We start from the raw sequence: 11975 nt of genomic DNA on the forward strand, positions 1-11975 counted from the left end.
AGCTTTTGCCCTTTAGCTCCGTGATAGGTTTCTGTCCTCCCTGAGCTTGCCTTAGGACACCTGCGTTACAGTTTGACAGGTGCAATGTTTTAAACTTTGAATGTTTGCCTTGCAGTGTTGTAATCCACCTTCAGGCCTTTTCAAGGAGAAAGGCGGGTTAAAGGAATGCTAAGAACATAAGAAGAGCCCTGCTGTATCAGGCCAAGAGTCCATCTAGTCCAGCTCCCTGTATCTCACCGTGGCCCCACCAGAGGCCTCTGGGAGCCCATGAGACAATGAGATCCCTCTCTCCTGATACCCCTTCCCCTGCATCTGGCATTTGGAGGTCCCTTCCTTTTAAACCTGGAGATTGTATATCCCCACCATGGCTTGTAACCTGTGATGGACTTTTCCTCCAGGAATCTGTCCAGTTCCCTTTGAAAGGCATCTAGGCCAGAGGCCATCACCACATCCTGTGGCAAGGAGTTCCACAGACGAACAACATGCTGGGTCAAGAAATAATTTTATTTTGTCTGTTCTCATGCTCCCAACACTGGAGTGGATGTCCCCTGGTTCTAGCACTGCATGAGAGGGAAAAGAGCTTCCCTCTGTTCACTTTATCCATTCCCCTGCACAATTTTATAGGTCTCAGTTGTGTCCCCCCGCCCTCAGGCGCCTTTTCTCTAGAGACTCAAGAGCCCCGAACGCTGTGGCCTTTCCTTGTAAAGGAGGTGCACCAGGCCCATCATCCTTTGAACCGCTCTCCTCTACACCTTTTCCAGGTGAACTTGGGTCAGATAGGGTGCATGTGTGAGGGGGGGCCTGTTTCCTTGTCCGTGTGCCCCCCCAGGCCCCGAAAGACCTCAGTGGGGGGGGCTTCTGAGGGCCAGGAGCGGCCCTCGAAGAGAAGGGGCACAAAGGGAGAGGGTCTCGCCCCTCTCCCCTCACCAGGCACTGGAAGCCAAGGGTGGCTTCTGTCTCTGACCCCACACGGCCGGCTCAGCACCAAGACCCCCCCCCCACTAAGCCTTGCCTGCCCACCCGCCCCAAACTGCCTCCATTTCCTCAGTCCCTTTCTCCCCCCCATTATAATCTATCATCTCCGGACTACAGTTCCCATCATGCCCAAGGGCGAAGGAGCGCCCTCCCCTCCCCCTCCCCCCTCGTTGTCCCCCTCTCCTCCCCCGCCCCCTCCCCCCCACCGCGCGGCACGTGCCGCCCCTTCTGAGCCAATAAGGGGCGTGGCCCCCCGCGCGGTCACGTGCCTTTGTTTGGCGCTTTTGTGGCGCGGGCAGGGCAGTCGCGAGCGGAGTCGGTGTGTGGCGGCGGCGAGAGCAGGTGGGCTCGGCGGCGGCGTGCGTCTAAATATGTGTGTTTGTACGGGCGAGGGGGGGTGTTGAGGTGGGCCGCGCGCATATGGTGGACCCTCAGGCGGGGGCCGGGAAGGAGGTTGTGGAGATAGGGACGCTTCGGTCGAGGTCTGTTTGCCGGGCTTTTTTTTTTTTTTAAATAACGAGACGGGCCAGACGGCGGCGGAGCGTTATATAGGGCGGTTGTTTTTTCCCCACACTTACACAAAGGTGGGGACTGGGTGGGGTTCGGTGACAGGAGCCGCTTAGTCTGAGGCGGCTCCCTTCTCTCTGGCCCTTTCCTCGTAGGAAGGGGCTGTTCTGCTGACCAGAGCGAGTGGGGCGGCGGCGGCGGCAGCAAGACAAAGGAGGGCGAGCGAGGTAGTCCGTCTTGAAGGCTCGGCTATTGTTCCCTCGCCACCGTCGGCCCCCCCCTCCTCCTCCTCCAACGGGCGGGCGGCGGTGCAGAGTCGGTTCCGCGGCGGTGGGGCCGGTCCTCCTTCCCCCCCTCCGTTCCCTTTTTGACAGGACCTCGCCTATTGTTCGAGGGGAAGGGGCGGCGCCCCGACGGGGGATTCAAGGGAGGAGGAGGAGGCGCCAGGCCCGCTCTCTCCCTCCCTCAGGGCGCCTTCCGAGGCTCCTTGGGCGAAGGACGACAGGGGAAGGGGATAGGCATGCCTCCTGGAGCGCTTTCGTGGGGAGCGGGGAGAGAGAAAGCAGCGAGGGAAACACCCCCACACACACACAAGGGAACTGGAGGGGAGAAAGCGCGCCCGCGGAGCCAACTCGGGAGGGGCCGCCGCCCCGCTGGGGCTGTGGGGGGGAGAAGAAGCGGGGGGGAGAGAGTGAGGAGGCGCTCCGGTGTTGATCCCCAGAAGCGGGCGGGGGTGGTGGTGGTGGTGGTGGCTGCGGGACGGCGCGCGAGGCGCAGGTGCCCGGATGTTACCGTTAGGCGCCTCCGCGGCGTGGCGGCAGCGCGCGCGCGCGCGCTCTCAGGCGGTTTGAATTCGGAGCGATTTTCTAGAACGGCGCGTGGGGTGGGCGGGGCCTCGGGGCGGCCGCGGGCTTTCTCTCTCCCCCCCCCATCTGTCGCTCTCTCTGGTCGCGCGCCGATTGGTCGGGAGGCTCGCTGGTGCCCGCCCTCGTGAATGGGTGAGCGGGGGGGGCTTTCTCTCTCCCCCCCCCCCTTTCCTAACTATAGGGCGTTGTTTCATTTCATTTTATTTTTTTTTACCCCAGCCGTGCTCGTTTTGCAAGCTTAGGAAAGGTTCGCTGCTTCTGATCCCTCCCCCCCCCCAAAAAAAATTTTTTTTCCCCTTGCACAGTATATTCCACCTTCCAGACCTTTTGTCTGCCTCGGAAGGGAAGCAAATCAGGTCTTTATCTTTTGTTTCGGGTTCTCATTCAAATTCGGATTTTGTTTCAAGAAGACCTGGATGACTCGAGCTGAGATTTTAAAATTCAGTTTGCCTTTTTTTTTAGGATGTCTTTATTCGTGGCCATGTAGTGCGAGCGTTCTGGTTCTTGCTCCTGGCAGGTTAATCCTTCCTGCCTTGAGCATTCACAAAGATAGCAGCAACAATGGCTTTGCAGATATAGGGTGCTGGATGAAAGGGAACGCCTCTTTCTTTCTGAAGAAGCACTCTAAGGATTTTAGTAGCATACGTAGAGTAGCACATAATTGTCAGTATGGACAGGACGGATGGAGCATTCCTGCCGAGTGGCTTAATGATCATGGCTAGAAATGTTTTAAATCATTGAGTGCCAGAAACTTATTTTTAAATACTGCCTCCTTCCCATGTTAAGCAGAAGAGTGATTAAACTCCCTGGTACCAGTAACAAGCAGCAAATGTGCACACCCATAACATGCCAGAGATATTTTCAGTTCCAGATGCATTCATTTTATCTTGGAGGAAAAACTGGTATGTCTTTCTCACCAGCCTCGTATGTCTCCTGCCTGCTGCCTGTTTAAGAACTATGGGCACAGATTTATTACTGTAACCCTAAATAAAGAGGACATTGCTTGAAATGGATGCTTAGGTTGAAGTCTTAAATGTTAACCTAGGGCAAGATGTCCTTTTCCAGTTGTGTATAAGGCAGTATAAGACAAAGATCTGCTTCACGACTAACAAAAATGCCAGAATTGAGCCAGAGCACAGAGTTCTGACTCCTGTCCTCTGAAGATGCTGGCCACAGAGACTGGTTAAACGTTAGGAAGAAAAACCTTAAGAACACAGCCAAACAGCCCGAAAAACCTACAACCACCAACAGAATTGATTGTTTCACCCTAGCAGTTTAATCTCTGATAGAATGTAGTATCTTTTGAAACACAGCCACTTGATACCATTTTTCTTTGTGTGAGCATGCAGTACTGAATGCTTCCTTAATGCTGGGAACCAACCTCAGGCCAGTGGTTATTGGATTTCTTTTGCCTTACCCAGTCATTTAGTATGTGACAGCTCAACCCTTGAACTCCTCAGCCATTTGACCAGTAGTTAAATTGTAAATGCTGAAATGAATACCCAGCAGCATTTTTTTCTGAAACTGTTCTCAGCAGAGTGACCCTGTAATCCTTAGATAGAAATTAATTCATAATGTAATCCTGGGTATCCTAATTTGTTTACTACATTACATACAGCATATTGGTTGCCCTTATTTAAGATGTACTGTTTCACATATCTTCTAAACCTTAAACACAAAGGGCTAGAAGCTGTTGGGAGGGGAAAGTAGCTGTGCTATCTTGCTTAGTCTTGAAAGCCTAACATTTAATCTTGCAAAAAATCACAACTTGATGTTTCTGTTTCCTTAGTATTTCTTTGCTGTTATCCTGCATTTGGAATTTATCTTAGCCATGGCATCTTCTGGTAAGTACTGTTGACAGTATTGATGACAGTTGTTATAAGTAATGCCTTTTCAGCATTCAGCAACAGTTGGAAGTTTATTTTAGTGGGCTTAATTTATTAGTCATGCTTTGGGATTACGTTATTCAAAGAATAGTGTATATAATCTAAAGAATATTGTCTCTGTGTGTATAAGTATAAATGTATATGTTGAACAGCACTGGTGTTTGGGTTCTAGACTTGTCTGATAAAGCAGTGTGGGTTTGCTGACACAGTTGCTGCACAGTTGTCACATTGACAAATGTGAATATATGTAGGCTTCGACTCTGTAGATTCCCCATGGCAACTGTAGGTGATTAGATCTGTCTTTTCTTCCCCTTCAAATATCAGCATTTCTGTTCTAGTTTGAATAATGGTAAAACTAGCAGGCTATATACCACTTGAATGTAAACATTTTAAAATATGCAGAAAGACTGACATCTTCTAAAATTAGATTTCCTTTTTGTCACTTCTTCCCTAGTGCCCATACACTACTTTGAAGATCTTGGAGGAAGGGGAAGCTATGTTTACAGTCTGAGAGATTTTAAGCCTATAGTGCTGATGTTTGGAATTTGAGCTGCATGCTTTTAAGTAGCTTTTTGTTTAGAAACATGATGTGGTGCAGGGTACTGACAATAGCAACTAGTAACAATATTTCTTGTAGACATTCAGGTGAAAGAACTAGAAAAACGTGCTTCTGGACAGGCATTTGAATTGATACTTGGCCCCCCTTCAAAAGAAGCTGTTCCAGAGTTTCCTCTTTCACCTCCAAAGAAGAAAGACCTTTCACTGGAAGAAATTCAGAGGAAGCTAGAAGCTGCAGAAGAAAGACGTAAGGTAAATACACAGTGACTGAAATCCGTTAGCATAAAATTACACCACATAAATCTAATGGTGTTATCAGCTGCGGCCATATGTTTTTTTAAAAGTTTCCTTTCCCCTGTACTGCCTACCCCAGGCCAGGTTCTTGCACTCCCTTAAGTTGCTTTTTGTCCTGGAAATGCTTTTGGGGACAGTCATGGCTAATGACATCATCAGGCTTACATGCTGTAACTTTGTGCTAGTGGTTTTCAGCCAGTGTCAGAAATCTAAACATTTAGAGGTAAATGTTAGCTGTAAACAGTATTGTATGTTATGTGCTGTCAGGTTACTTCTGATTTAGGACAGCCTTTTGTAGGGTTTTCCTGGTGTGTGAGATGTTCCAGGAATGGCTAATCATTGCCATCCCTAGTGAGTTTTCAAGACCAAGTGGGAGTTGAATATAGATCTTCTAAGAGCTAGTCTGATACTCTTGTGTGCTAGACCTGGGGTCCCCAGTCTGCAACCTGGAACCGGGCCGTGGCCTTAGCAGGACTGGGCCGGGGAGACGGATTGCACGCATGTACACCCCCCCCCATCCACGGGTGCCCCACTCATGCACACCACCCCCTGCACAGATGCTATATTGGGGGCCACTGTGCTAGACCATACAGGCTTTCTGTAGCTTGTGGTTAAAGTCTGAAACTGTGTAACTGCTATAGTACTTCCTAATATTTTTTTTAAAAACTGAGAAACTAGTAGAAGGCTAGAGATTCCAACATTGCTATAGTTCTGTTTGAACTATTTGGTTCTGTTAAGCATTTTCCTCGAAGGAGTCCCATGTGATCTATTAGTAGTCTAGAAATGGAGAAGAGGTTTCAAGGGAAAACGAGGGCAGATGATTTCAGCCTCTGTTGTAATTGCAATCTGACAGCAGACTGGGATTAAGTCAAGTCTTAGTTTTCACAGCCAGCAACTGAAACTTGCATAGATAACTTTCAACTAAACATGGAATTGATCTGTATTCTAGTCCCATGAAGCCGAGGTGTTGAAGCAGCTAGCTGAGAAACGAGAGCATGAAAAGGAAGTGCTGCAGAAGGCAATTGAAGAGAATAACAACTTCAGCAAGATGGCAGAGGAAAAGTTGACCCACAAAATGGAAGCAAACAAAGAGAACAGAGAAGCACAAATGGCTGCTAAACTGGAACGCTTGAGAGAGAAGGTAAGTAGATTTCAAGTAGTAAACGGAAATGGTCTTGGATTACCAGTTACATCAACAACAGTGCATGATTGGCCAACATGTTTCTGTGACATGATGGTTTTACAAAAGCAGGTATTGGATGATCTAAACTTTTGGTGAAAAGTTAGCAAGACCAGTAGCTAGATAATTTGCCAAGCATCCAATTTCTGCTGGAAGAGCTGCAGTATGCAGGGTTAGGTCCAGACAGCCTTCAGTTTACAGAAGATTCTTTCCAGTATTGGAGAGAACAGGAATGTAGTGGGGGGAAGGGTTGCTTGAGGAAGTGAATGTGTTCAAGTAGCCTCCTTCTGCACTCCTCAGACTCACCTCCCAGGTTTTTCTAATCCTCCCCCCCCCAAACAGTTCTTCAGGCAGTTGAAGGTGGAAGAATAGGCTAGAATTGCTGCTGTGTCCTTTTCCAGTGCCAGCAAAACTACTGAGCTAAGTCTGGATTCAGTGCAGTAGTTGCAGATAGTTCTTTATTTTTTCACTCTGTGACCCCTGCTGCCCCCTCCTGAATAGCAGGGGCTGTTTTGAATGTGTTCTTTAGAGGACAACCTTTTTTTTAACAGTCAAGACTGTTTATAGGGGAAAACTGTACTGAGTTGGAGGCACGTCTTGGCACTTAAAAACCTACAGGTATCTCCATTAAAGATTTATTTTAGCCAATTGGAGTGAAAAACGTGCATCTTGATACTTAAATTACAGAGTGCAAATTTGCTTGACTCCCATTGTTATCCTATCCTGAAGCTCTAGGTCCAAGAATGTAGAGGCTGCTCCAAATTTGGAGTTATTTCAGTCCAGGGTCAATGTTCTGTTCACACCAAAAGAACCGTTTTTCTGTGGGACTGAAACTCATGAAGAGCCAGGTGGTGTCTCATTGTCTTCTTCCTGCTTTACTAGGACAAGCATATTGAAGAAGTACGGAAGAACAAAGAAGGAGGCAAAGAATCTGGTGAGAACGACAGCGACTGACTTCATCCTGGAAACTGACTTTTCTCCCCTTTGTCTAAATATCCAAAGACTGTTTTGGCCAGTGTTTTTTGTTAAGTTTCTAGAAAACTGATGTAGAGCTGTATAGTTAGATCTAACTGTACACTTGCTTTGGGGAATTAGAGGGGAGCCCTTTCATGTTCACTCTTTTTCTAAAATGTTGTCTTTCCAGTGTAGCTATCTTGTTGCATTTCTTCTATTCCAGTGCGTTTGTTCCTGGATTGATGGCTAGTGCTGTATTCAGCTCTGACATTTGTGAACGGAATATGTAGTGTAATGTTCATGCTGAATCTGTTACACTTCAGAATCTGTCCATCTTAACAATATTACTGTAACCAAGTGACTTAATAAAGCTGCACAGTGCTGTTATCACAGGTGACTGTTTCTGAGATTAGCATGACTAAATATGCAACCCAAGCGTAGCTATGGCTAGAACATTTTAATGCAATATTTGAATGAAACTGCCTGTAAACAATATTCCTGTATCCAGTGGCTAGTGCTATTCCATAGTGGCCATTTTCTTTAGAATTGTTGCCTGTTGTTTTGGTTTACAATAAGAGCTTTGTCTTGCACCTCAGCAGTTGTCAGCTGCTGTTTTGTTCAAACAGTTGAGAGCCACCTCCCTCCTTGTATGTGCTTGCACTTCTAACAAATAACTCTTGTTAACATGTGACCTGATCTGATTTCAAAAGCATTTGCCTGTTGATTTTTGAAGTCTCATTTTACAGGCAGGGGGAGATGGAAGTCCGCAAGACCAGGTTAAGAAATTTGGAGATTCTGCTCTAATTTCATATCTAGCAGTAAATCTATATTGGGGGGTGAAGGACAAGCTTTGATGGTCCCAGATATTTAGTCTTCACTATTTGAATCAATTGTTTTTTCAATTTAAAGCAATACCATAATTTAGATTTGTTAAAGCAGGCTTCCTTAAACGGTGCATAAAAAGGGAATTCCAGCTGTAGTGAAGTACATGCCATAGGATATGTGTTCCAGTTATTGGCTGCATGGAAGTGATAGCAAAGGAAATGTATGATGAATGTACTTAATTAGTGCTTTTGGGGTATCAATGGTGAATGGATTTGCTAGTTGAACAGCTCCACCATGTGGCAAAATACTATACAGTGGAATATTGGATGTTGCGCTGGATGCAGACATATTAGGAATTCAGACCTTTTACATTTAGATTTCAACAGATAAACTTGTGTGGCAAACAGTTACTGTAATTATAATACTAAATAAATGTTTGAGTCTTTTAAGGAATAAATGGTTTTTCCCAGCTACAATACAGAGAATTGCTGACCTAGTACTGTTTTGTAGCCAACCTATCTTGATACAAGGGATGCTGTTATTCGAGACTTCTTCCCCTGCCCTGCCCTTGGAATGTTTCTTACTAAAGTAGAATGACTGGTGGCAGGTTCTTCATGCTGTATTTTTAATGGTATAAATGTGAAACTGCTTCCTGTGCATGTCTGTCCGGATGTGTTTTTGATCTACTTGCTCATTTTATCAACATATAAAAAATTAATTACTCATCTCTGTAACTTGGTAGATTTAGTCAGTCATCAATAAATAGACTTAATTAAATGTGGTGCTTTTTCCTTGCTGTCTTTAGATAGTAAATGTCTTCCCACTGATGAAAAGGTTTTTTTTCCCAAACATTTTTGAAAGTAGTGTGTTGGTAGGAGAGAAGAAGCATAGAGGAGTGTGACTGGATTGTTGTACCTAGTTACGAAGTTGATCTACATTTTTAAAAATTAGTAGTTTTGAAGTTACCAGTAATTGTAAAGCTGAAAGCATGAACAATGTTAACAGTTAAATGTTTAAAATTAAAATAAAAAGTGAGAATTTGAGACACAATACCATGTGTGTCTATGCAGAAGTCCTGTTGAAGTCAGCGGGCCTATTCCCCAGGTGAGTGTGTCTAGCACTGTGATTAAGAATCAGTCTTAAAGACACGCGTTCAGTCTGAAAAGCAGAGCTCCAAAGCAGTTAGGGATCTAGTAGTTTTACAGTTCTCAAGAGAATGGAAAATGGGTGAATTTATGCCCTGTTATAGAACTGTGTTGTGAGTGGTAAACATTACTGAAAGGGGGGAAAATTGAAACTTCTAGATGAGTAATCTTATAAATGCTCCAGTACAGTCCTTAGTATATTTATTGTTTCTTGGATTTTCCAGTTTGCCATCAGTCTGTTAAACTTTAGGATAGATCATATAATACTTAAGTGGTCTGCAGATTTAATATATTTCTGTTATTCATTAACAGCCGCCTAGAGTGGTCACAATTTACTAGATAGGCAGGCTATAAATGAAATAAATAAACAGCTTTGTAAAATATGGAATGAAAAATAACAATATAGATTGTGTTACATTGGGACAAATTCTCATGTGACTGAAAACTACTATGAAAGGAATCAGTTGCTTTAAGTTACCAGTGCAGTCTCTAGATAGCAGCACTGGTCTCAGCTCCTGGATACTAAGGGTTAATTTGTAAATATGTGTGTGTAGAACTAAATATGCTATGCTGAGTTAGTACAGTGGTACCTCGATTTACGAACTTAATCTACTGGAATGGTGTTTGCAAGTCGAAGCACCATTTCCCATTGAAATGCATGGGAACGGGATTAATCCGTTCCAGCATTTCAAAAAAATACCAAAAATAAAAAACAGCAAGTCCCACGCTGGGACTGCAAAAAAGAGAAGAAGAAGAAGAAAAGCACAGAAACAACCCTGTTCGCAAGCTCTGTTCACAAGTTGAAGCAAAATTTTGCGAACAAAGCGGTTCATAAGTTGGGACCTTTGTAAGTTGAGGTTCCACTGTAACTTGTTGGTAATGCGTATATTAATGATCTGCAGACTCACTTGGAGACCATTCTGGCTGCTTGCGCCAGGGAGCATTAGAGCTCTTCGCTCTTCCCTAAGGATTATATAAGGCTGTTGTACAAAGGTTTTCTGGCACCAGGCCTCCAGATTCCTGGAACCTACTGTGGAAGAAGGTGCTTCCTACTTTAAACATCCACTGTGTGTGTGTGTGATGTTTTAGAATAACTTGGATCAAATTCCAAAGATCTTCACATCCTCTTCCTCCTGGTCAGAAGTGATCTGGTGGTGCTTCTGGAGTGGAAGGATCAGCCAACAGTGTGCTGTTGTTGCTTAGGGGTTGCCCAAATGAGTGTTTGGTGATCTCTGCAATTGAAACAGCTCATGGGCCTCATTCTTCAGGGAGGTGGCTTCCGCATGTCATCCCCCCCCCGTGTACTAACATGACATGGAATTTTCCCTAACAGGATTTTGTCTACAAGTAGGAAAGATGGATGTGGTGGTGCTGTGGGTTAAACCGCAGAAGCCTCTGTGCTGCAAGGTCAGAAGACCAGCAGTCGTAAGATGGAATCCATGCGATGGAGTGAGCTCCCGTCGCTCGTCCCAGCTCCCACCAACCTAGCGGTTTGAAAGCATGCAAAATGCAAAAATGCGAGTAGATAAATAGGTACCACCTCAGTGGGAAGGGAAGGTTATTTATTTATTTATTTATTTATTTATTTATTTATTTATTTATTTATTTATTTGATTTATACCCCGCTCATCTGGTCAAATCGACCACTCTGAGCAGCTAAACGGCGTTCTGTGTCTAGTCACGCTGGCCATGTGACCACGGAGGATTGTGGACAAAATGCTAGTTCTATGGGTTGGAAATGGAGATGAGCACCGCCGCCTAGAGTCGGACATGACTGGACAAATTGTCAAGGAGAACCTTTACCTTTTTTGGGACAAAAAACTGATCACTGGGATTGCCCCTGGTTTCTAACAGGGAGCGCTCGGGCTGGTTCAGGGCTAACAAACACAGTGGGAAATGAACTGCAATTCCTCTAGAACAGATGGAACAAAGAGCAATTGGGACTAATTCAGCAAATGTGTCACACCTTTTCATTCTATGGTTTATGATTTCAAAGTGAATTTGAAGCCAATGGTATTGCTGTGTGTGCAATCTAAAGCTCCTGTCCTGGCTATTATGCCCACAGGCTACCCTAACTGAGCCCTGGCTTTCGTTATACAGCATTTAGCTTCTTGACTTACAGGTAATTGTCAGCGTGCCCATATTCATATTAACTGAACTGAGTGCGGCTTCTTTGTCTCACTTCCCAGGCAGGGGGGAAAAATCCTAGGGGGTGGGGGTTTGATTCCATGCCAGTACAGTAGTAATTTCCCATTACTCCCAAACAGACCTATTGTGAGATCTTTCAGTAAATGAGAGATGGGGGATTCTTGATTCTTATATGTAATCAGCATGCACCGTTTTTTTAATTCTTGGACTGTTGGAATCTTTTTGCAATCTACCTTTCAGTTTTGTTTGTTGTTTTCTTTTTAATCTACAGTACTCTATAAAACGTGCATATCTGGTCTCCATGGTGATTATTATCCAGTTCTTTGCCCTTGGTCATTCTATGGAAAATATTTTTCCCCCAGCGTTCTCCAATTAGGAGAAACGGCAACAAGTACCAAACAGACTTACAGGGTCGGGGAAATACTACAACAGGATTTCAGCTATTAATTACTCATTTCCAAGTGCAGCTTGCCTGCTGGTCATGTCACCTCTGACCAGTCTCCCTCAATTTTTTCACAAATGAAATGTTTCCCCTGTGAAGTTAATCAACCACATATCTCAGAATAAGCCCTTGATCTTAAAAAAAAATACATTAAAATCGTTTTGCTGAGATTGCTGAGATATGAATAATTTCTAT

The 11975-nt window shown here is 44.9% G+C and overlaps 1 protein-coding gene across 2 annotated transcripts; it reads left to right on the forward strand.

Annotated features, from left to right (window-relative positions):
- Positions 1-1183: 1183 nt before the first annotated feature.
- On the forward strand, positions 1184-8822 carry STMN1 (stathmin 1). 2 transcript variants are annotated; one of them, XM_020803267.3, is made up of 5 exons: positions 1184-1317; positions 4138-4192; positions 4872-5044; positions 6036-6227; positions 7149-8822. In XM_020803267.3, exons 2-5 carry the CDS (start codon positions 4180-4182, stop codon positions 7218-7220), a joined length of 450 nt encoding a protein of 149 aa, XP_020658926.3. In that variant the 5' UTR covers positions 1184-1317; positions 4138-4179; the 3' UTR covers positions 7221-8822. The 2 variants fall into 2 exon arrangements, with proteins under 2 accessions (XP_020658926.3, XP_078236074.1); XM_078379948.1 differs by lacking the exon at positions 1184-1317 and adding an exon at positions 2420-2480.
- Positions 8823-11975: the final 3153 nt, after the last annotated feature.

This window comes from Pogona vitticeps, chromosome 9 (genome assembly GCF_051106095.1).
Source record: "Pogona vitticeps strain Pit_001003342236 chromosome 9, PviZW2.1, whole genome shotgun sequence".
NCBI lineage: Eukaryota > Metazoa > Chordata > Lepidosauria > Squamata > Agamidae > Pogona > Pogona vitticeps.